Source organism: Hyaena hyaena, unplaced genomic scaffold (assembly GCF_003009895.1).
Source record: "Hyaena hyaena isolate Hyena2069 unplaced genomic scaffold, ASM300989v1 scaffold_336, whole genome shotgun sequence".
NCBI lineage: Eukaryota > Metazoa > Chordata > Mammalia > Carnivora > Hyaenidae > Hyaena > Hyaena hyaena.
Genome location: NW_024080969.1, coordinates 1427349 through 1452342, shown reverse-complemented (window position 1 = coordinate 1452342; position 24994 = coordinate 1427349). Strand labels below are relative to the sequence as shown.

The 24994-nt window shown below is 39.9% G+C and overlaps 1 protein-coding gene across 1 annotated transcript in view; it reads left to right on the top strand.

Annotated features, from left to right (window-relative positions):
* Positions 1 to 24994, top strand: part of SGCD (sarcoglycan delta) — a 378007-nt gene that overhangs the window by 279723 nt on the left and 73290 nt on the right. Inside the window, exon 6 of the mRNA XM_039249450.1 lies at positions 974 to 1046. Within this exon, the coding sequence (XP_039105381.1) occupies positions 974 to 1046 (73 nt within the window). The remainder of the gene's footprint in view (positions 1 to 973; positions 1047 to 24994) is intronic.

The following is a 24994-nucleotide window of genomic DNA, read 5'->3' as shown; positions in this document are numbered from 1 at the left end:
GTAATGGAAGAATTCTAGACATGATAGAAATGCAAGAGGATTCTAGAGATTCACACATGCATACACGATACTCTTCTGCCCCTTTTTGTGGCATCAAAGAACTACACCAAAAAAAAATGTATAAAAATCAACACCTTTACTTCAGAGTACAGGATACTGCCTAGCTAAGTTTAATTGAAAAACTAATATCCAGTGCAATTGTCTGTGATAAACTAAGGCGTAAATGAATTGAAAACACTTTGGGAGCAGACAAATCAGATAATCACCACCTTTATGGCTGGGAAGGTTCAGCTGGTGATGACAAGTTGTAAAGATAAAAGCTTGTAGCAAAGTCGAGAGCTAAATACCTAGATTGGGTTGGGGATCAATGTTAAATAATACTCAAAGTGTGAAAGCACTGAACTTTGAATGATCTCTCACAGTGTTCTGTTTTGTTCAACTTTTCAAGATAATAGTGTAGAACTTTACAGAAAAATGCTTTGCTGAATTTTATTAGGTGAATAGTTTACAGTGTTAGAGTGTTCTCCACCACGCACCCATTGCTGAGATGTTGTACGTGTTCCGTAGTTGTGCCCCACACTGCAATAAGAAGGCTTCAGCTGCTGTTTTTCAAAAACATTTCCAGTTGGGTGACTATTAACAGTTGATGAGACACAAGAGTTAGATCACGCCATTTCTAGCCATCTTTTTTTTTTTTTTTCTTAATGTTAACTTTGTATTTGCCTCATGGCCTCACTCTGATCTCAGCAAGAACCCTTTCAAAAGAAGCTCCTTGTTTTTTCACAGGCTGTTTGCATGATTTGATTCAGTGCTCCCCTCTCTCTAAAGATAGAGTGCTAAAGCCAATGGCAAAATGTGTGCTTTGGGTTGTGGGAAGGATTCAGTACATTTAGCTCCACTCATTGTGCTGATCATGCCCCCAGGTGACACGCAAAGTCTCCAACCTTTGTTTGCTTTTTTCTTTTGTTTACAGGAGCGGAGGGCACAGTGTTCCCTAAATCTATAGAGACACCTAATGTCAGGGCAGACCCCTTCAAGGAACTAAGGTAAACTTCCAACTATGCTTTGCATTGATTAGTGGCTATTTCCTTTGTCTGAGCAACTGGCTGATGGTCCAGTTTGAGTATAAGGAATGTAATGGCGTCACAACATGAATATACAAACTGGGAGAGATTAGGAAGGACATGAAGATAAGCTACAGCCAAGGAAAAATTTTCCCTGAGAATTTAAGAAGATTGAGTGTTTGGAGGAAGAGGTTGCCAGCCTTGTAATTAGGAAGGGAGGATTCATTCATTTGCACTGCTTGTTTCCTGCCATATTTTGTGGGACAAAACACCTAACCAGTTACAGAACTAGTCAGTAATTGGTGCCGATCAGCCCAAAGAGAAGTGGGATCTAAAAGAAACGAGACTCTAATACAGTATAGATTTTTGTTTGTGTGCCACAATCTCCCCATTAGTTGGAGTGTTGTGGTACTGAACTACTTTCTGTGGATATTCCCTGTGCTGGTGCTAATCTTCAAATAGCTATAATTGTGTTGTCTTTAGCAGAAAAAGACTGAGATACTGTATACTTACCACCAACAACTGAGGAAACAAAAAAGAACAATAGATATACATACAGATAAATAGACAAACAGAGATAGATATAACCTAAAAACCATTACAGCCACCAAAGGACTATCCCTGGCTCCAAAAATGAAACCCATAAAAATAATATGTTGACGCAAATATAACATTATTTTTTACCATATACTTTTGATGCAGGCAGGCTGGGACCCAGAGGGGACTCCCACAGGACCGGCCAACACAGTCCTGGGCTTCATGTAGGCTAGAAATCAAATACAATCAGGAGAAAGTGAAAGCATAATTTATTGACTAGCATGAGTGACAGACAGAAAATAGCAGATGGAATGTCTGGGATATTTGGAAAGGAAAGGAGGAATGCTGGAAAAGGGTCTGAGGTATGTGTTCCTCCAGGAATCCAGGGTAGGGGGTGATCAATGGCGAGTATTGGGTGACCAACAGGTATTATTCCATAAGTCACTGAAGGTAGGGGGTGTTGATGCCAGTGCAGGCCGAGGTTTGTTGGACGATAATATCCTGGAACATGTTTGGGTTGTGGCTCTTCTTAGATATTATCAGCTGTTGGACCTAGAACAAAACTCAAAGAAAGATTAGCTTTATTGCTTCTACCGGAAGTGGGAACATAGCTCCTTTGGCTTATTCAGAAATGGGGCCTAGAAGAAAAATAGCAGAGATGGAGCTTTTCTAAAACGGAGTCTCTTCCACTTCCCTATCTCACTTACAGCCATGAGGAATTCAGTGAATGCTGGCTTTCTTCATGTCTTGTAGTTCTTATAACATAAGTCATCATAAATAATATTGAATGTTTCATGGTAGACATCAAACATAAGCAAATGTGTTTGTTATATCTACTCTTTCAAAATGCAGCCCTGAGATCTCTGTCTTGCTAAAACAGCAACAGCCATGTTGGAGTTTGTATTTCCCTAAACAGAAACACATTCTCAGTAAGTGGGGAATATATCTCCTCATTACAGAATGCCTAGCATTCATGCAAAGCTTGTAAGGCTTTATGACTATAGGGAGATAAATTGGGCCAAAGGAAGAAGATAATTGGTGAAGAAAGAGAACATTTTCTTCACTAAATCCCATATACCTTGGGCTGTATTTTTAACATTACATGCTACATTGCAAGACTTTATTTTCTCCTAGAATAGTCACTTCCATCCCAGGGCTTCTACCTTCCAGAAGTTACCTGTCATCTAGATCCTTTGTTTCATCTTAGGCACTAAAGCTGGAATTTTTTCAGCAAATCCACCCAAGGAAACCTACGTTTTAGGACTCTGAGAGCACCCTCATTCTCTGAGAGTGCAGTGAATCCTCGTGTTTGTGATGTAAGAGCTCTTTTGAGACAAGCTACTGTGTGGCCTGTTTCCCTTTTCACAGACCTCTTTAGGAGCAGGATTCTTTTTAACACAACTAGTCAGTAATTAGTGCTGATCAGTCCAAAGAAAGGTGCTACCTAGAAGAAGCTGGCCTCTAAATATAATCCACTATTTCCTCCCCTCCCCATGGAACAAGTGTTCCATTACCTGGAAGGCATGGAAAATATGCGAGTCAAGAATTTAGGCTAACTTTGCTTTATTTTTTAAATTTTTTTTGAAAATCCATTTCTGTTTTTTTTCTTTCATAGTTTATTGTCAAGTTGGTTTCCATATAACCCCCAGTGCAGGCTAACTTTGCTTTAAATAGAAAATAAACCTGTGATTGAACACAAACCCAGCCTACATCAAACAGATAAAAAGCTAGTTCTCCAAGCATCAGCCCACTTTAGAGATCCATACTCTGAAAATTTTAGAGCACAGCCATTGCTCATATAGTGCAGTACACTATGGTCCGCTGTTGACACCTGTGGAAAACCCTGGGAACTTGCTTTAAAAAAAATAATCTCCAGAATTTACAAGTGAATCTCCTGAGTCTGAGTGCCACAAAATAAGGACTTTGCTGGTTGCTTCATTTCCATTGTTTGTTTTAAAGTTGTAGGCATATTCTGCAGAAACCAGAAATAAAATTTTCTTGTAAGACACATGAAAAGGCTTTCATGTGTCATTCTACAACTGGAATGTAGAATGTTTGCCCCTATTCAAATTGTGTTGATGGTTGATAGCCTGAATACAGTCAGGGCTTAGAATGTAATAATTGGACTCTTCATCCTTACAATTTTTTTTTTATTTTAATGGTGCTTTGTAGGAGAATCTGAACAATTGAAAGATAATGAAATATAGCTGATAAATTAGCGCAGACCTTTGGGCTAATGGATCTGTGGATGTTTCACCTTTCTCATCTGATGGTACCACATTTTACTCTGTGCTATTAAACAGTATTGACCTTGGATATTGAGTAAATAGGTAATGACTTGATGACAAAGTTTTCAGGCCTCTGGCTTTACAGTTGGATCAGGTTTACTGATCCAGCGCATTTGTGCTGGGATGTCTTCTCATCTTAGGAAAGTAGAATGATCTAAGGGAGATCCCTGGATCTGTGCCAGCAGGTAGCACTGGTGAACTGAGTGAACTGTTCAGGTGAGGCAGAAGTGGTCCACTACTCAGGAGCAGCACAACTGAGGGGAAGAATATGGAGGTAGGGGTCAGTTACCTACAGTAAACACACTATATAGCCTTGGGCTAATCCTGGAGCCCTCATATCTGTAAAAAGCCAGGTCCCTTCAGGCTCCAAACAACTAATCCCTTTATATTATTTTAATTTTTTATTATAAAATAATTTTAGATTAACAGAACAGTTGCAGGGCACCTGAGTGGCTCAGTAGCTAAGCATTGGACTCTTGATTGTGGCTCAGATCATCATCCTGCGGTTTGTGGGATGGAGCCCCATGTCACATTCTCTCTCTCTCTTTCTCTTCTCTCTTCTCTCTTTTCTTCTCTTCTCTTCTCTTCTCTTCTCTTCTCTTCTCTTCTCTTCTCTTCTCTCTCTCTCTCTCTCTCTCTCTCTCTCTCTTTCTCTGCCTAAATCCATGTCCTTCATTTACCCTAAATATCAAACATGGAAAAAAAGCATTTATTTTAGAGACCTCCTCTGTTGAGATAACTTGTTTCTTCCAGTGTCAGTTTGGATTTTGAAGGGGTTTTTTTGTTTGTTCTTTCATTGTTTTTTTTTCGTTGTTGTTGTTGTTTGTTTGCTTGCTTGTTAATGAGAAGCAGATGTTAGGCCTCTAGCACATCTTTCTAGAAGATCTCAATCCTCTGCCTAAAGAGTGGTCGCTCCTCTCTGCTAGAGTTTCGGTTCACTGCTTTCCTTCTCAGAGTTACTATACTTACTGTATTCACATTGTTTACTTAATATGTTTGTAAATAATCCAGAGTTGAGTTGAAAAATCACGAAAGAGGGTTGCTTCTCTCCTGACAAATAATGAGTGTTAACAAAGGTCTGAGCCCAGTATCCAATTTGGGTGGTTTGTTGACCTTGCCCCTGCAGGACAATTCTGAAATAATGACATGTTGCTCTAGATTCAAGACTCCACTGAAAAACAATCTACCAAGCATTATGCCTGTCTCTTGAAATAAGAAAACCTAACTTGAAATAGGAACTGGATTTTAATACATTCATGATCTGAAATTCACAATCTGATTATATTAAATGTTCACTTGTTCCTTTTTTTTTTTCCTGGTGTCTGTATATAAAGACAATTGGAAAATTCCCTGATCTCAAGCTGTGCATGATCTGAGACAGGAAATAGGCCATTTAGTTTTGCATATGTATTTTCTGTAAGAACAGAAGCTACCTTTGAATGCCTACCTTGTTCTAAGGATTCTTTTTTCAACTGTGAAGCTCTCTGTAAGATTCTGATCCTAAAGGAACAGGAAACAGGCTGTGAGATCTTATTTCCCAGACGTATGCCAGGGCAAATGTAAAAAATGGGAGAAGGTTACCTAGACCACTGAACACATAGAGGCAATTCTGTTCCTCTAGATATCACTAAAAGCTTGGAAGGAGCCACAAAACACCAAGAAACCAAAAGATCTTTACAAAAGAATTTTTCATCAACTAATGTGCAGACGTGTTTTTACTCTACATGCAGTTATGATAAGGGTGGTGACCTGATTTCCATTTCATCATAAATCAGTAACTATTTGCCAGGTTTTTAGAATTTTTTTGACACTTACTAGGAGTCAAGGCATGTGCTAAATATCTGGGATATAGAGAAAAATGACCACTCAAGTAGTTTATAGTTAAGGGGAATAAGATAGATATGCAACCCAAATACAAGGTAATATGATAAGTGATAGAATAGATGTATGAACAAAGTCAGAGGACACATGGAGGAATGACACACAGAGAATTCTACCTGAGAGGGTTAGGTATGGCTGTCCAAAGGAAGGGATATTTTAGTCGCACGATGAAAGAAAAAAGCTGGTAAGTAGGACTCAGGATCTAAAAAGCATGGTTCTCTAGGTCCACTTAACGTAAAGCCAAATAGGCCAATGTATTTCTGTAGTTTCCAAGAATATTATCATTTCATTTCTAAAAATGAGGTTCTATAATTTCCTTATGACAATTGGGTTCTTTATAAATCATGTGAAGGCAGTCTCAAATATGATCACAGAGGACTTTAGTGACTGTTATAAGTTTCAAAGTTTAGTACATAACATAATTCAGAACTCTGAGTGTCATTAATATCAAACCCATTCTACAGCCTCAAATAAACAGGCATTTCTTTGTTACTGTGGTGTTTTTTCCCACAACATTACCAGAGTTTTAATAATAAAGCAGAAAGATTCAAAATGTATCTGTTACTCCCAGTATGCACTTGAGTATTCTGTAGGATCTTTTCTTAATAGATAGATACTAATCTAAACTCTTTTGGGAATGTTTGAGATTTAAAGTCATTACATCATAGGAAAACAAGGATTAGATGGCGCTTCCAAGTTGACAAAAATGAATTTATTTCTTTAATTTTATTTTAAAACAGCTACAACCAACTGAATATTTATTTGTCTGGGAGTGGTTTATAAATTTAAGCCACCAGAACAGTCTGTTAAAGCATCAGAGTTCTGTTCATTAGATACTCGGTAATTGTTCTCTCTTCTCTTGTCCCCCTCAAAAGTCATACACACATTTATGTATGTGTGTGTGTATATATATATGTATGTATATATATACACATATTATATATGCATATATATTATTTTATACACATATAACATATTTTTGTATATATACATATATGAACATACATATGTATTTATGCAGAGAGAGGAGGGGGAGCCTATATATTATGCTTCTTATAACCTATAGGTACATGGTATATTGGGCAATACCATTGTGAGAGAAATTCTTAAATTTTCTCCTTTTTAAACATTTTGCAGACATGTTCTGTAATTTTCTTTATCTCCCCTCTCCTCTAACTTCCAATTCCATGTACTTAGATTAAGTTTTTCAGTGTTGTTTGGCATGTATGAAATTCATAATTGTTCATAGAACAGGAATATTGAAGTGATTCAAAGGAGAAATGAAAATCTACAATGGCCAGATAATGTCATAGATACTCAGGAGCCTTACAGAATAGAAGAATCATGACACAATGTCCATGGTGATCAAGACTCATGCTTTGAAGGTGTCCTGCACTGGATTTGAGTTTGGCCCCAAAGCCTATCTGCTTTGTGAACTTGGGCAAGTCTCCCAAGCTATCCTCACCCAGTGCCTAAAACATGCGAAAAGTTCAGTGAACATTAATTCAACAAATGTTAGTTACTGGGAGGGACAAGCAAGTCATCTTCATGGGGCTCCAGCCCTCAGACAGGAGTCCCCAAAGTTTTCAATTTCATCAACCAGTAAAAAGTTTCTGTGAAACCTCGGTGACTAACAATTCTTTCTCAGATAAGGACAAAACCACAAAGCTTTTGTGTTCCTCCATCTACTGTTGACTAAGACATAGCCTTAGAATGAAAGCCCCATAAACTGCATACGTGTAACAATATTAGCGTAACACTGTGGAGGCTCCATTTTCTCATTTCACCAAAGATGCTAGTGACTGTGTCACAACTTTTCACCTATCCTGCAGTGCCCTCCCAGAAAAAAAAAAATGAATATCTGAAAGCTACAGGCTAGAGTTTAAAGAAGTACATCTGATGTTAAGGTTGCCCTGTTTGAAAACCCAAAGTAATACATCTTGCTCATCTTTCAAGACCATATATGTTCCTTTTCTCCCTCCCTCCCTTCTTCCTACATTCCAGACTCCTATCATCTTTCCCTGTTTTTTCATTCATACCTAAACATAGTTTGAATTTGTCTACATATTTCTTTTTTCCCTTATCCCCAGCCTTTTTTCTAGGTGCCCTTTTCACCATGGTTCTCTTAGTATATAGGGGAAACAAAAGGGTAAAGGAAAAGGGATGCTGCCATATTTGAGGTATTTCCATCTTTCCCTTTGCCGTGCTTATCTAAAGCTTTTGTTTTACAAATGTGATACAGATTATATTTTAAAGCTACCAAACTTATGTGTTCTTCAGACATCTCCTCTATACGGTATAGTTCTACCATTGGAGGCCAAGGAAGGGTAAATGGAAGATAACATCATAGGGGAAAAGGTGTATAGGGCATAGAGGAATTCCCACTCAGACAGGAAGAGGAAGTTGAAAAGCCATCTTTTCTGATCTCTGGTGAATTGTAGTAAGAAAATAGGAAATGCAGGGAAAGCAAGTGGAAAAATATATAGTCTGATGACCTTTGTTCTTTGATGGAAAGGAGAAACCAATTAGATTCCAAGGAATGTCAGAAGCAGAGGATCATTGTGAATTTTCATTTGGGACTCTAGGAAGAAACCAGCTTGTAGAGCTGGTTGGTCTCACAATCCTCTGGGTTGTCATGTGGCGAGGGGACTTGGGTCAGCACTCTCACATCTCCGCCAGCTCCTGGGGGTTGGCGATGCCAGGGCAAAAAGGAATCCATGTGGTATCCTGTTGAGCCATGCAGACGGATGACTAATGGGGCAGACTAATGACTCTTGGGCCCTGCAGTGGGACTGTGGGCTCCAAAGCAGTGGAAAACATACCCAGACCTCAGGGCTTGCAAACACCATTCACCCTTCACTCAGTGAGCATTAAATGAGTCCAGTGAGAAATAACCAGAATTCACCCTGTGAGGACTTTAGTGTGGGCTGCTAGCCTCATGTCAGTCAGGACAACATCTTCTGGAATCTGAACTGTCTTTGTTCCCGTGTTCCTTGTGTTCCACAAGATCACATAAGCCCCTTCCTCCCCATACCCATTATGATATCATAAAGCGCGAGAAGAAAATTGAAAGGCTGTTTATCCTAATGGGAAACTTAAAACTTCTTAATCACACAGAAGATACCACAATAAGTGTAATTTTTTTTCTAACAATCCATAAGGATAATAAATTTGAGAGAACAGTTAACTCAGATAAGAACAATAAAGAAATGCCTTGTGCTATCACTGATGAACCCAATTTGTAAATCGGGCAGCCTGCAATACAAGCTATTGTGTCAGTCACAGTATCTTAGCTGACTACCAGGCTTCAGAAGCCATGAGTCTTCCCCTCTGTGACTTGTAGGGACCCTGGGTATGATCAAAAGGGGGAAAAAATGCTTTCAGAATCCATCATCAGGCTCCTGCTATTAGTGACTCTGTTTCTCTATAAGTCTTGAACTGGCACTGACTGAAACCCATATTCCTCAAAAGAGCTCCTAGGTTTATAATCTCTTAAACCAACAAAGTACTGGAGGAAATGCCTTAATAACCAAAACATTTACATGCCTCTTTCAAAATGATTACTCGACTATCTCTGAAAGCTAAAGCCATCAGCCATGTGCAACGAGGTACCTGAGTACCTATGTGATTGTCCCTTAATGTTTAGCCCATTTTCATCTGAAACCACGAAAGCCAATATGACACATGATTATCATTATCTAGGACCAGTGGTTTTTACTTAAAAATTAAAATTATATCCTTTAACTTAATTTTTAACATAAGGGTTTAAAATGTGAAAAAAAATTATTCAAAAGATTAACTCATGGTGGGGGGATGGGGGCTATGAAATGACATTTTTGTCCATTTTGTCAGGGCAGGTATGAGATCCTAAATTAAGTGCTAACCTCTCAGCCTTTTAGAACAGAACGGGTATGAGTGTAGTTTTGCAAAATTCCTGAGTTGGGACTACTTGTGCCTCAAAAGGAGGACTATGACTTTATTATTGTTTTTATCTTGATTAAAATGTCAGCAGCTGCCATTTATTATGTAAAGTGTGTGGGGTAGATTGTTCTATTATTCTTGAAAAACACACAATTGCTTTTTGAATCTCCATTTTTTTCCCCCTCAGTAGGATGGCCCTGCTGGGTGCATAGACAGAAAATCTTGCTTAATTACACCCTTTGTGATTTTGGCTCGAAGCCAGCCTTGTTTTATTCCAATTATAACCTTTTCAAAACAAAGAGTAATGGGAGTTGAAAGGAACAAGCTGACAACAGTTTTTTACCTGAAATAAGTTGAGAACTAGAAGTGAATTATAATTTAAAAAAAAAATCAGCCAATGGATGTCATTTTGTTTCTTACTCCAGAATTTTCCATGGATTGTTAGAATATAATATAAATGAGACCAAGACCATCAGATCTCAGAGAGAATTCTATAACCTCGCTGGACTCCCTGGCCATAGACTATGTACCAACTTGGGTCAAATGTCAGTCCCTTGTTTGCTATCCTTTGGTGGCTCTCACCGACTTGAAGGTAAAATTTCAAACCAGAGTACTTATAGGTACCCTTCAAGTGGTTGATGTGGCCCTGGCTTCTCATCTCCAATCACCCTTGCCCCGCTTCCAACCTTTCTTATTTTTTTTTAAATAATTTATTGTCAAGTTAATTAGCATACAATGTATACAGTGTGCTCTTGGCTTCAGTAGATTCCCAAGATTCATCATTTACATACAAAACCCAGTGCTCTTCCTAACAGGTGCCCTCCTCAATGCACACTACCCATTTTCCCCACCTCCCCCCAAACCCCACCCCACTGTCAACCTTCAGCTTGTCCTCTATATTTAAGAGTCTCTTATGGTTTGCCTCCCTCTCGGTTTGAAACTTATTTTTCCTTCCCTTCCGTTATGGTCTTCTGTTAAATTTCTCAAATTCCACATTTCGTTTCTCCCTTTTTTCTCCTCCTCTGTGTTGCCCATTCCTCCCATTGAACTTTTCATTCCTGCTCTCTCATTTCAGTTTCTAAACATACTTAACCTCTATAGCTGTTCCCTCCTGTAGCACCCTGTATTAATTTCACAGATGTACTATCCTCTCTCTTCTGTTTGATTATATTCATGATGATTTCAAATTTCTCCTGTTCTCACTTTTTAAAATTACGATTCAGATCACTGTCTTTTTGATCGGGACTTTTTCATGGCTGGTGAGTCTCAGATGTCTGTTTATTTTTGAGGGTGAAACACTAAGAATCTTTTGGGAAGTTTTGTGTGCACGAATGGAGCTTATTGGATGTTGGGCTTGGAAGTAAGTAGCATGGTCAGGCTGGGATTTTTAGGTGAGTAATTCCAAATGTGAGAATCTATATGCCTTATTTTCTCTTTGGCTGGTCAGTTTCCCCAGGCCACTGATTAGTGTCCTAATTCCTTGCTGGGAATAAAGCTGGTGGCCAGTATGTTCAGGTGGAGCCTATAAGGCGTCATCCTTTAAAAGGTAGATTTTCATTTAATTCCCTGTTTGCAGTATAGCACTGCTTAGCTGTCCTTGTGTCACAGAATTCAGGTCTTCCATAGTGAGTGCCCTTGTCTGTTTGGGCTGTATAATAGAATATCGTAGATTGGATAGCTTATAAACAAGAAATTTATTTTTTACCACTCTGGAGGCTGGGAAATCCACGATCAAGGTGCTGGCACGTTCCTGTTGAGGGCCTGCTTCCTGGTTCATAGACAGCCATCTTCTTTCTGTGTGCTCACATGGCCAAAGTGGCTAGGGAGCTCTGGGCTCTCTAAGGGCACTACTTTCAGTCATGAGGGCTTCACCTAATCACCTCCCAAAGGCCCCACTTCCTGTTACCATCACAGTAAAGATTAGTATCTCACATATGAATTTGGGGGGAGGGGACACAAACATTTAGTCCATAATGGTAAGGGTGGCCTGGTCACCTGGGTACATAGAGTAGAGAAACATCTAGTCTGAGAATTTCCCATGGAGACTTCAACCAGTCTTCCTGAAAGCAGTTCCCCCAGGCTCTCAATCACAGTGATGCTGGTGAGTTTCCATGCCTGCACCTCGCAGGGATTATGTAGTTTGATTTCAGTTTTGGCTTGGTCTTCCCCAAACCCACAGGCTCTTAGCTTTCAGTCTTCTTTCATCTGCTAGAGAAGTCACTACTGTTTGCTTTTCAACTTCCAAACCTTGATCAACATCTTTCTTCTACCCGTGTTGCTTTTCTTTTCCTTGTGGGGGTGTGCCTTTAGGGGGGTCCTTTTACAGTCTTTTCCAATCAGTGCATTAGTGTTTCAGAAGGAGCAGAGGCATACCTATGCTGAATTCAGTCAGAACTCCATGTGCTTCGGCCCCTGGACCTTCTCTTTGTTTCCTCTAGTGTGCTTTGTTGCCTTCACTTAGAGCCTTGTTCTTCCCCCGTCTTGAACATTCTTCTGTACTTTCTGTCTACATATTCCTGTTTCAACTCTCAGCTTAAACCGCACTTCCTACAAAACACTTTGGGGCACACCCCCTGGCTCATATGACCTGCCTGTTACAAATACACTTAAGCCCCATACACTTCTTCCTTTTTGGATTCACACTGGCTGAGGTGTCTTCCATGTTTGCTGTTGCCCACACCCACCAAGGGATTTAGGTTCGATGGATCATTACAGATGTATTCTCCCCAAAAGTATGTGCTCAGCCAGCACAAACATGAGTAATTGCCTCCTTCGCATTTGTTTGCAAAGGAGAGCCATCAAAGTCTCCTGGATTTTGTCTAAGCACTTATTATCCCATGCTTTTCTTTCTTCTGTCCACATGAAGTCATTTCCAAAAGAGAATAATTCAGTCCTCTTTCTCTTACAAGCAGTGTCAAAACTTTCGATTCCATTTCACCCCTGGTTGTACAGTCATCGCACTCCGGCAGAGTCATGCTTAACTGGAAGCCTCTGGTCTGCAGTTTCTATTCATTTTCTCAACCATGGTTATTATCATTCAGAGAGGAATGCAAAGTCCCCTTTTGCCCACTTTTGCATGTCATCGTCACTTCCTATTCACAAGGGGGAAATGAGTTTCCAGGTCTTCGAGGTGTTATGGGGTTTTTTTGTTGTTTTTTGTTGTTGTTTTTTCAAAAATACAACCTGGGTCATTAATGATTATTTTCCTGAGCTCAGGCACACTCACTCCAGAATAATACCACAGAGCCATTTGAATCCTGTGACAGTACAGGCACCATACCCCTAGCCTTGAATAGAACATCGATGCTAATAAATTCAGGGTCTTAAAAATGTGAATTATAGTCATTTCACACTTCGTGGCAGCTTCATGCTGAAGAAATAGCTTAAAGCTTAATTATAATGCTTGTCCCTTCATTAAGTGCAGATGACATTCCTCAGATAGATTTTTGCAATGACATCTGAGGGAAGGAGTTCAGAAACTTATTAGTTATTCATGATGGAGAATATTAACTGTGTACTGATTAAAGGAAAGTGTTGACACCCTTCTTAACATGATGCATCTGTCTGTTAGTTTATGGTTCTCCCTGTGGTCCTCACGGAAAGCTCTTTGGGAAATGAAGAAAATACCCTTCAGCCTCTGAGTGCAAATGTGTGTAGAAAATGTGCTTGATGAGTGGGATTAAAATGGAGAGCAGGAGGCCTCGGGCCTCTGATTACCCACCCCCACAAATGACTGAGCGACGTTTTGAGGACCATTTGTGAGGCACAACCATAATGGATTGGACACGTCCCCCTCTCCGTGCTTGAGGAGCTATTACAATACATTCAGCACATTAGTGGCTCATTCCCAAGCTAGAAGTCAGTTCTTACAGAAGGATGCATGGGGAGTTTTGTCTCCTGTAATATGATAATACTATAGCTTGAGTCATGCGGTGACTAAGTGAACAGGTAAAGGCACAATCTTCCTCTCTTTGCCACAGGGTGTGATATTCTTACAAAAAGAGAATTTTGCTATTTTAATGATGTGAGACGTCTAAGGAATGAGAGCAATAGAACCCAAAGTAAGGAATCCCAACATAAGAAAGCAGTTTCTGGGGCACCTGGGTGGCTCAGTCAGTTGGGCGGCTGACTTCAGCTCAGGTCATGATCTCAGGGTTCGTGGGTTTGAGCCCCGCATCGGGCTGTGTGCTGACAGCTCAGAGCCTGTTTCGGATCCTATGTCTCCCTCTCTCTCTGCCCCTCCCATGCTCATGCTCTGTCTCTCTCTGTCTCAAAAATAAATAAATTCCCAAAAAAACCAGTTTCTAATCATCCAAAGTGGTAAATTGTCTCCCTTGATAGTCATGAGCTTCCCATCACTGAGAGACTCAACGTAAGCAGGAGACCATCAGACCAAGACTATTATAGAGGTGTGTCATGCATCAAAAGGAGGGAAGATTTTAACTAAATGACCTTTTTCAGATTTGCCTTGACATCAAGATTCTAAGACTCAGCCTTCAAAGTACTGCTCATAGATGTGATTTTACAAGGGACCTCTCATTACATTTAAATTCCTTTTAAAAGCTGTACTCAGTGAGCTAACCTTGAAGGACACAGTCTGTGACCAACATTGACTGATTCCTTTCTATTTTTCCTTGCACCATGGGTGTTTGGAGAACAACTCAAAGCCTTCAAATTCTTGTGGTGCTTTGTAAATGTCAAAGTATTTTCATAAATACTCCCTCAGAAACAACCTAAAGTAGTACGAGAGGGATTGGCTTCATCCCCATTGTACTGATGAGGAGACTGAGGGGTTCATGTACACCACCTCTCTGTTTAGCATAAGAAAAATGTTACTTTCTCAGAGCTCAGGAGTATTTTGAAGTTTTAGTCTGTGGGCGGAATCTCTCATATTGGCAGCAGTACAGAGTAAAGGTGCAGGGCAGACTCAGAGTCAGACTACTAGACCCTCGATTCTGTGTCGTCCACCACCTGCTAGGATACGCCTCTGAACAGGGTTTTAAAACCTCTTTCTATGTCAGTTCCCTCATTTGTGAACAAGGGGATGAGAACAGCACCAATTCAGAAAGGCTTGTGAGAAAGAAATACCATGCTGTATACGAACAACTTCAAGCATTACCTAGAATGTAGGACTCAAATGCTACTTTCCGATGCTTTGTTGTTGAAGCAACAGATTATTACTCATTCTTGATTATGGCCAAGGGACTTGTCCCAGTGATTGGGGTAATTTTGCTCAGTCATTTGCCTCCCATTGATAATGGTCAGCAATGGGTTCATAGCCTGTTTTATACAAACCAATATAATCAAAACAACAATAAAACAAAGTATGAGGCAATCCAATTAACAAATATTCATAGTGGACTTTAACCTAGCTTTTGAAATTTTCTTAGAGTAAAGGCATTTGCCATTTGTATTAAGGCAGGAGAGAGGCAAACCTTGTCCTAAGGAAAGTGAAACACACCTTGCACTATATAGACATGATGAAGTGGTAAATGTTGTGGTTCTGCATGAAAAGCTGAAGGTTTTAAGCACTCATATATGCAAATAGCTTTTCAACTTTTTCTGAATTTCATTGCAATATGGGAAGGATGGAGGTAGAAACATTGCTTAAAAAAGAAAAACAAATTAGCTCATTAGTATCAACATGTTTCAAAATCCAGTAACTCTAACACTATCCTGACCAAAATACTGCCCCTCCTAGCTTCTTCAGCCATTTCTAGAAAGGAGACAGAAGCTTTGACCAGCTTCCCTGGGGGGACAAACCAAACAGAAAATCCCAGAAATAAGAAACCTCATCTGAGTACCTTTCATCCTGGTTGTCAACTGCCACCAGGAATCAATGGCTTTCTCATAACCCCAGCCTGAGAATGAAATTACACATGAAATCCTAATGAGATTTCTTTTAAAATTTTTCACCTTGACTCTTTTGTACCATCCTAGAGCTCACCCATTTATTTTTATATACATTCATAAAGGTTTTGATCCTCCATTAAATTGCACTCTTATGAGTTATAGTGTTTTCTTCCCCCGAAGGCCAGAATGGGAACCTATTTTTCACTTTGGCTTACATGGATTTTTATCTAATAACCATAGGTTGCTGTCACTGAACACTTGCTCCTTACCTGCAACCTATTACCAGGCCAGATGAACCTGCAAGACAGAGTGAGTGCTATGGTTTTGCTAGGCAAATGAATTCTCTTTGGTAATAATAGTTAGACACCACTATGGTCATAAAAAGCGAACCTCAGCATTAGTTTTCGAAGTGCTGCCATCACTTGACCAGACACTACTAATGAGGTTGAAACACTGTCTTCATGTACTCTCTGCATTAGCACCTAAGACAGAGCCCGAGACCTCAAGATAAGCTAAGCAATGCTGATCGTTTGGTTCACCAACACTCCCATGTTGCAATGGAAAAAACTTAATAAGATCTGGGGACACGGTCTATAAAGTAGGACATTGGGAAGCAGGCAAAGAGCACCATTTGACAAGTTGAACCCATTCAAGAGTCTTTGAGATGACATTGGCTGCCCGAATCTACTGTACTGGGCAGGGTTCCAGCTGGTGTTACTGAACTAGACACGTAAATATAATCGAAATGAATGTATTCCTTCTACAAATATTTGAATACATGCTGTGCACTGGGCCTAGGTGCTAGGGATACAGTGATGACCCCAGGTGGGTATGGTCTTTGCCCTCATGGAGTTTATTGTCTAGAAGGGGAGACTTTGAATACCCAGGCACAGTGTCAGCATTTATGGAAAACATCCTGTGCCTAGAACCAGCTTGTTTCCTTGTGTGTCTTATCTCATTTACTCTTCACATTAGAAGAAGCACCTCTGGGAAGAAGCCCCATGATCTTCCCTGTTTTATGGGTCAGGAGCCAGAAACTCATAGAAGTTCAGGGAAAGGAATCTCGTCTCAGGGAATAAAAGAAGTTTCGATATCCATATTTCACTTCTTATGCCTTCCATTGCATTTATTTAGAAAGGCTTTCAGATTTTCCAATCAGAAAAAGTAATGTGACAGCAAAAAAAGCTGAAGGGTCAGATTCCTGGCCATTGCCTCACTGATAATCTGCTACAAGGGTAATATCTGTTATAAACGCATCCTCACCATGGAAAAAAATGTGGGAAGACACAGATCAACAAAATTTACTTTTCAGTCACAGCCTACTAACCCTTGGGCCTTTATCTGGGAATGGAGATTTTTTTAGAGCTAACCAGAAAGCATAAAGCACCAGTCTTCATGGCCTTTTGTTTCGTGTCGTCATTATTATTTTGTTCACTTATTTATTCTTGGTCTGCCTTACTGGGTTGTAAACTCTCAACCAGTGATCCTCAACCTTTGCTTCATATTCAAACCACCTGAGAAGTTTAAAAAGTAGCCCTGACTCCTAGTCACCATCCCAGGACACTTAAGTCAGAATCTCTAAAGGTGCCACTTAAGCCTTAGTATTGGTTAGAGCGTGCCTGGTGATTCCAGAGGGTAGCCAAGGTTGAGCACTGAGTTTTAAGAGGACAGGTCTTGTGTTACATGCCCCCATCACTGTCCACGCTCTGAGTATTATGAACACTGAAACAGTGCCTAGCACATGAGTAGATACTCAGTAAATGTTTGCTGAATAAGTGAGTAGGTGGAGAGGTGGATGGATGGGTGAGTGAGTGAGTGAGTGAGTGAGTGAAGGAACTAATGATTATAACAATTACTGGAGTGGAGTAAGTTCATAGAATAACTATGACCAGATAATAGTTTACAGTTGACCTTATAATGGTTCGGGTTCCACATACGACTGTGGTAAAAAGGTTTTAGATAGGTATATGAACAAGTATACAGTAAACTGCAGTGTTCACACCATCTAGAAGGGGAATTTACTCTGCCTTCCTTAATACCACATTAATCTCCAGTCTTGGCACACTCCCATTTTGACAGTGCAGGCAGCCGTTACATCAGAGGTAATGGTTCATTATTATTTCTTCAGTGAATTATGTTTGTCTGAAGGAAGCAAAGATAACAAAGAGGAAATTATAGTTTGTGTGGGGTGATATGAATGCTTGTAAACTGAGCAGTGAAAGGGAAATGTATGCAAGCAGTTGAGAATTCTATCTCTGTCCTCCAAAGGCAAAAACAAAACAAAACAAAACAAAAAAACAAAACAAAAAAGATGTTCAGAGGGAGCAGTTTATGCCCTCTTCACAATTTTAATTGAGGGTGGGAGAAAGACACTGAAGTATCTTCCGCACCTGGGCAACCCACAATTTCCTCATTACAGCCTTGATTACCCCCCTGGATAATTTTGTGGAATGCCAGTACCACATTGGGCATATCAATTTTTCTCCCTCCTCTTCTTCATGTAACATTTCAAGCAAGTATGTGTATATAGTAGACAGCAGTGGAGAAAGTAGCATTTGTATGGATTTCTGTTGGTATACCTAGTACTGCTTTGTCACTATTTTATTTGGATGTCTGCTGAAATTATCCTGCCCTCTAATATCTACCTACAAAGTGATTGATGCAAAACTCTTTTTGACAGGGTGAGCAAACTGTAATGTCGTCCTAATGTCCTCTGTCAAGTTTCCTGATGACCTCTGATCACCTCTGATTTTGAACTTCTATTCTGTGAATATATTTGGTTTAAGACTGAGTACCACCAACAGACCACACATCACTTTTGTGCAGAATAGAAAAAGGCACCCCTTCCTCCAACATGTCCATCTGTCAGAAATTTGTCATAATATGGTGATTGTTTTATGGACAAGACAGTTGTTTGCCATTTACTGGAAAAATATAAGTGCACAAATACTACTATGCCTAGGATTTGAATCACCCGTGCACACACGCCTGCACACATGTCACCCTTGAGCAGTGCGTGAACTACACACCATGAACTCTGAAAGGGAATCTCATTATCCTGCTCAAGTTGTCTGTGTCATAACACATTGATTTAAACTTGGATCTCTGCATTTTTCATTTAATTTCCACCAAAAATACCTCACAAGTGACTCTGGTGTGTACAGATTAGTAGTTTTAAGAAAGCAAAATGAACTGAAATTCAGTAGTACATGAATATTCTTATTCCCAAAAGTCCCCAGATCACATCTCCTGGTCCCTCTATCTTCTCTGGTGGTCTTTCCTTCTTTTTGCTCTCCCTACTGGCTACTCCCGCATCCCCCAACTATCTGGATTCTGTCTGATGCCTATCAGTTTAGTCATACTCTTGGTAACTCACGTTCCTATAGACCTGTGCCCTTAGAGACTTGTGTTCCCCTCAAGCATCATATCAAAATAATTTCCCAAACAAAGAAAATTCCTTCCCTAAGATAAATTCTGGAGCAAGCACTAAGAACTTTTTTTAATCTTGCCGCACATATTTAATCTGGAATTAGGAACTAGCTGTTCCACATGCAGCTGGTTTCTCCTAAGTAAACATTCTGTAGGATGTATGTAGGGAGGAGCCCTTCAGGGAGGAGAATTAATTCATAAGAGTTGAAGATACAAATGGCCCATGGCAGTTATCAGGTCCAGTGCTCTCATGTTATCAGAGGAAGTCTAGCTCTAAGAAGAGGAGTGGCCTGCCTCAAGCCCCACAGCAAAGTGGGGTGGTTAGCACTGGAAACAAAGTATCCTGATTCCCAGGGCTGGATTCTTTTCTGTACTAGACTACCTCTAACAATTTTTAATCTGTACTTTACATTCTGCTCACATGTCAGCCTGGTATCGTAAGTATTAGAATCTTGACATAAGACTCAGACAGTCCTAAGTCTACCTCTTAACAACCAGGGATTGAATCCTCCCTGGCTTTCTGTCTTCCCATTTCCAAAATGGGTGTGCTGATACCATTAAGTAAGAAAATCCAGGTTGAAATGTACTCTCTAGGTTTCAGAAGACTTTTATAGGTTTAGAGTCCTGTACGTCATTCAGTCAACTAAATAAGCATATATTACGAATGCTTAAATAATGGGAATACAAAGATGAATAAATCATCATCCCCAACTCAATGAATACATCACCTACTAAATGTTAGTCTTATAACAGGCTTATGTAAAAGGTACAGAAACAACACAGATGGTCAGACATGTGTCCTGGGTCTCAAAGATGAGTAGGAATTCACCAGAAAGAGGTGAGAGCCATTCAGCAGGGAGAGATAGTAGCATGTGGTACAGCATGGAAACATGAAAGCACATGCATAGTATGGGAGAAGTGCAACGACAATGTCAACAGAGCATTTGGGACAGGGAGCAGTAGGAGATAGTGCTGGAGGGGTTCGTTAGGAATTGATGATGGAAAGAATTGAATGCCATGGTAATAAATTTGAATTTTAACCTATAGATGATGGAGGAGAGCAAACATAATCATAAAATAAAAGAAGCACTACCATATTAATCACTGCAGTGATGTTTTTAATGTTTGACTATTATCCATGTTCTTGATTTATTTCTCAATTTGGGATTACTGGTGAAAAATATTCTAGTTTGAAGCTGTCCACCTAAAAATGGATTGCCTCAAATAAAGTAACCAAACCAAATGCTGTCATGAAGGTGAAAATATAATCTCAGCAGGCTTTCATTTAATTGAGGGCTTGTGTAATGAAGGAGTTCACTGTAGCTAAAGCAACATGTTCCCTGCCATTGGATTTAATGAAAACCTGCTTAAAGTATATATAAAAAGGGTGAAATGCTAGGTGCATTTTCTATCTGGTACATTTCCTAGGACTTTACTTACTGAGGATCAAATATGACACATGTTACTGGTTTATTCGAGGATATGTAATTTTAAAAAGGGAAAAGATAATTGTGGGATGCCAGTCAAAAACAGATGTCAAAAACAGACTCAGCACCACATTTATAATGGTGTGAAACACCTAAGTAGTAAATTTGTAGATCCCTTCTCATTGAGAAATAAAATGTTACGTTTTCTCACAGGATGTGACAGGCACTTGAAGATTTCTAAAATAAAATTTTGGAAGGCATCTGGACAAGTGCACTTGTCAAATAGCTTCTAATATGGGCAGGTAGCAAGAAAAGATTCTTTAGAAAACATTTACACTGGAATAGTAAAAGAGAAACAAAAAAACCATTGACTTTTGCTTTATCCCTCTCTTCCAAAATCTAACTGCATAAATGCAAAAATCTTTTCAGCTTCTGCCAAAAAGGCATTATCTGCAGGCTGTACTATAGTTGCTTTAGAGTTTTAACACAGTGACCAAGATATGGTCATAGAACATTGAAGAGTAGGCAGAAAACTAATTGGAAATGGAGGAAGAAACCAGCATGTGCAACTCTAAAGAGAGACAGAGGACATCATCTGATCAGTAGGAGTTGGGTTCTCTGTGGCTTTGAGGTACTAGGGGTCCAGGGCTGGGAGAAGCTTAGTTTTACCCTCCGCAGTGCTTAATGGCTAGGCACAGTATCAGCACCCAGGGTCTCAAAAGTACTGACACAGAATGTGTACACACACACACACACACAATACACACACGGTGGATTAACAGGTGCTTAAAGTCCTTCCCTTCCCTGTGCATCCTTCTCCCAGCACACATTTACATGGGTTTAACTTAGAATTCCCAAGAAGGCAAAAGGTATTAAAACAATTAACATATTTCAGTGCAGGAGATAATTGCCAAAAACAGTGATCAAATATAGAAGGAAAAGGCAATATTCCACTTGTGTTTCTCTGATAACAAGGAGTGGCCGCATCTGAGTGAACGACAGTCAAGCATAAGTCTCCAAAGAACTTATGCCCAGTATGTAGAGATGTTTACATCTAATGGAACCACAAGAGACTATAGGAAATATCAGAATATCTTCATTTTGTAAGGTTTCATTTAGTTGATAAGTTTTGTGAGCTCATGAAATGGACACAGATCTTCCCATCAATGACTCCATAGATTCCCTTCCTTTTGCTTTAAATTCCATGGTAAGCTTAAACATCATCTCCTTATACTCTACCCCATATCCTAAGCTTTTAGAGCCCCCCACAGTTCTCTTCCATAGCATTTACTTCTATTTCATATTGCCCATTCATTTTTAGGCATGTTTTATTCACCTTTGTATCCGTGGTGAGCCAGACCATGAAAGCAGGGCAACTTTCTCTTTTTATCAACAGTGTCTAACACATAGTAGTTATTTAATAAATAGTTGTTGAATGCAAGATAAACAAATGAGAATAAAGCAGAGCCACCTGGTATGGTTAACCCTAAGAAAGGAGAAGGAGATGGGTAATCCTGTAGACACAATTAAATTTTGCTATATTATAGAACCTCACACACTTCCTTGTACCTGACATAGGTCCAAATGTCTTTACTCAACCAAAAAGCCAAGTCCCTGAGAATTTAAATAACAAGAACAGCAAAGCCAGCACTTACAAAGCACCAAAACATCTGCACAGTTTTCTCAACCTTGAACTCCTATAGACCAGAGTCATGACTCTGGTTCAGTCATGCAGTCATACTAGTCATGTGATCTTCAACAAATCACATAACCACTTGGACACCTTATCTGTAAAAGAAAAATGAGATTCATTTCATAAGGCCTGTGTGAGGTTTGGTATACAAACCATAGTGCTAGTACAGACATTTAAAATAATAAAATAACAAATTATAACTCACTTGTTTACCAGTTGATTTTCTCCTGCCAAAACGCTAAGTTCATAACTCAGGGACAAACTTCTTGTTGTTTACTCCTCTGCACTTAAGCATGGGGCCCAGCACACAGTAGGTCATTAATAAACATTGGACAGATGGATGGATGAGTGGGGGGTTAGGTGGTTGAATGAATGAGTAAATGCATAAATTCCCAGGTAAGACATTATGAACTGCTAAACTATGTACTAGAGTGATCAGCATTAGAGTACTAGTTAAAACACTAGTTAGAGCACTTTATGGTCTGCAGTAGACCTCAGACCATCAAGGGTGAGCACAAGAAAAGGTGAGGTGAAATGATGAAGTAAGAATGCTTTGACAAGAAAAAAAATACATAGCATGGTAGGCTTCCACATCCATGTGGTAATGGTGGATACTTTTGATGGAGACTAAATAGTATTTCATGCCCTGACCCATTTTGCTTTCCTGCTCTATGGACTCCAGAAATGGTGAATTCTTTCCAGACTCTCAAATTCCTTTTCTTCCCACTTGGTCTTTGAATAGTCTTCTGCCTAGAATACTTTGGTGTTTTGCCTGGAACCCTTCCTGATCCTTGTTCTTTGAGTCTGAGTTTAGACATTTTTTCCTCCTGTACGGCTTTTATGAACCCTCAAACTGTTTCCAATCTTTAACACAATCATAGCAATTATTCTTCTGTGTTGTGTGTAGGCTAAAAAGAGACACAGATAGTCCATGCCTCATTTACAGTAACCATATTCAAGGACATATTAGTGATATTCATTGAATGAATGACATTGTTCTAAGATGAAAAGCCTAAAAGAATTATCAGAATGTCGCTAGAGGGGCGTCCGACTTTGGCTCATGTCATGAACTCGTGGTTCGTGGGTTTGAGCCCCATGTTGAGCTCTGTGCTGACAGCTCATAGCCTGGAACCTGCTCCAATTATCTGTCTCCCTCTCTCTCTGCCCCTCCCCAACTCATATTCATATTCATTCTCTCTCTCTCTCTCTCTCTCTCTCTCTCTCAGAGGCATGTTCCTAGAGAAATAAGAAGGTTAGGGATGGTTGGGGCTTAAAGTGGAACAATTTCAGATTTTAGCCTTCTTTGAAGGAACAGAGAGTGAGATGAATAAAAATACCCAGTAAGCAATAGAACAGAAGGCAGAAGAGCAAAGACAGGGCTGCAGCGGATGACATCTCTAGAGAAGAACAAAGAGTGAAAGAAACATATATACACTTGAGAACTAGAGGGAAGAAAAGGAACTGACAAGGTAGTTATGTTACAGAAGCCAAGAAAGAAAAAACGTTTCTCAAAGGAGTTGACATGGCCAAACCATGCAAGTGGAATTTTAAAAAGCCATCAAACTGAAGGGCATGTGCTAAAGGAATTGGATGCTGAAATGGGGACAAGCAGTCTGGACACCGGAGCAAGGAGAAGGGTAGGAAGTGAACTGGAAGGGGCTACTTGGCCAAGGGCAGCTGTTATGGAGACAAGGTAGACTCCCGTCTGTCAACAGTAATGAACATGGAAAGATGGAAGATGGTAGAGAGAATACACCAAGGAAGGGAAGTGTGAGCTAGAAATTCACTGGTATTATTCTGTCTCTGAATCTTCTCTATTCCTTATGTTCCTTCCTTTCAGGAAAGCAGAGTTGGGCATGTTGTCATAGAGGATGCTTTTGTGGTTTCCCAGACATTTGACGAATTATGCTCTGGAGTGGTTGGAAAGGGAAAGACCACCAGCACTCCTTTATGAACATCTCCATACTTTGTTGTATAGCTCCTAAGAATTTCAGTATCTCCATGTCCACCAAACTGCCAGCTTGCTTGTGTGCTATCTTGGAACCCTTCCTGATTTCTTTGTGCATGCATGCCTTGTCAAGAAGTTTATAGTTCAGTTGGGAAGACAACAGGGATATTGTCATTTGCTTTAGTGTCTTGGCAGAGTAACCAATTTCCACATTCACTACTTAACTAATGTTTACTGAAGTGAAATCAAGCTGGGCTAATGTTCTTTTATGCCATGGTGCTTGACTTCCACATTCTTTCTTCCAAGTGGGTGAAAAACCCTTTAGAAAGGAGATTTACTCTTCCACGAATTATTAGGAATAGTGGCTAATTTACACTGAGCACTGTACAAAGCACTTCATTTATATTTACTGCTCAGAACAATGCCAAAAGGTACTATTTTTATCCCCATTTTATTGATAAGAAACTGAGACCTAGGGAGGTTAAGGAACTTATTAATCCAAGGTGGTCTTGTAAGTAAATGGCCCAGCTGCCATTTGAATTCAGGCTTATCTGAGTCCAAAGACTGGTAGGCTAGTCTATCCCTTATTTGGTCAACTATTCTCTCATCTCCCTAAGACACATACCCAGGAAGGTCAGGATTATGGTAATGTGCAGGAGAACTCTTCTCGTACCTTTGTCCTCATTTGCCCTCCAGCCCTGATAGAAGCCAGGTTTTCTGGTGTATTTAGCATGGACACTGCCTCATTTGTCAATAGAACCCTGAGAGTGTCTCTAGACAGGCTCGTATCTTATACACCAGGGGTCCTCAGCTCTCTTCCTCCTTAAACAGGATCCCTGCGGAACACAGAACAGCCCCCATTCCTGGCACTGAGCTCACCCAGTTGCTAACGAGTTTATGTCCAGGGGACAAAGCTCTACCTGATTATTCATTTTGCTTTAGATCCGGCGAGC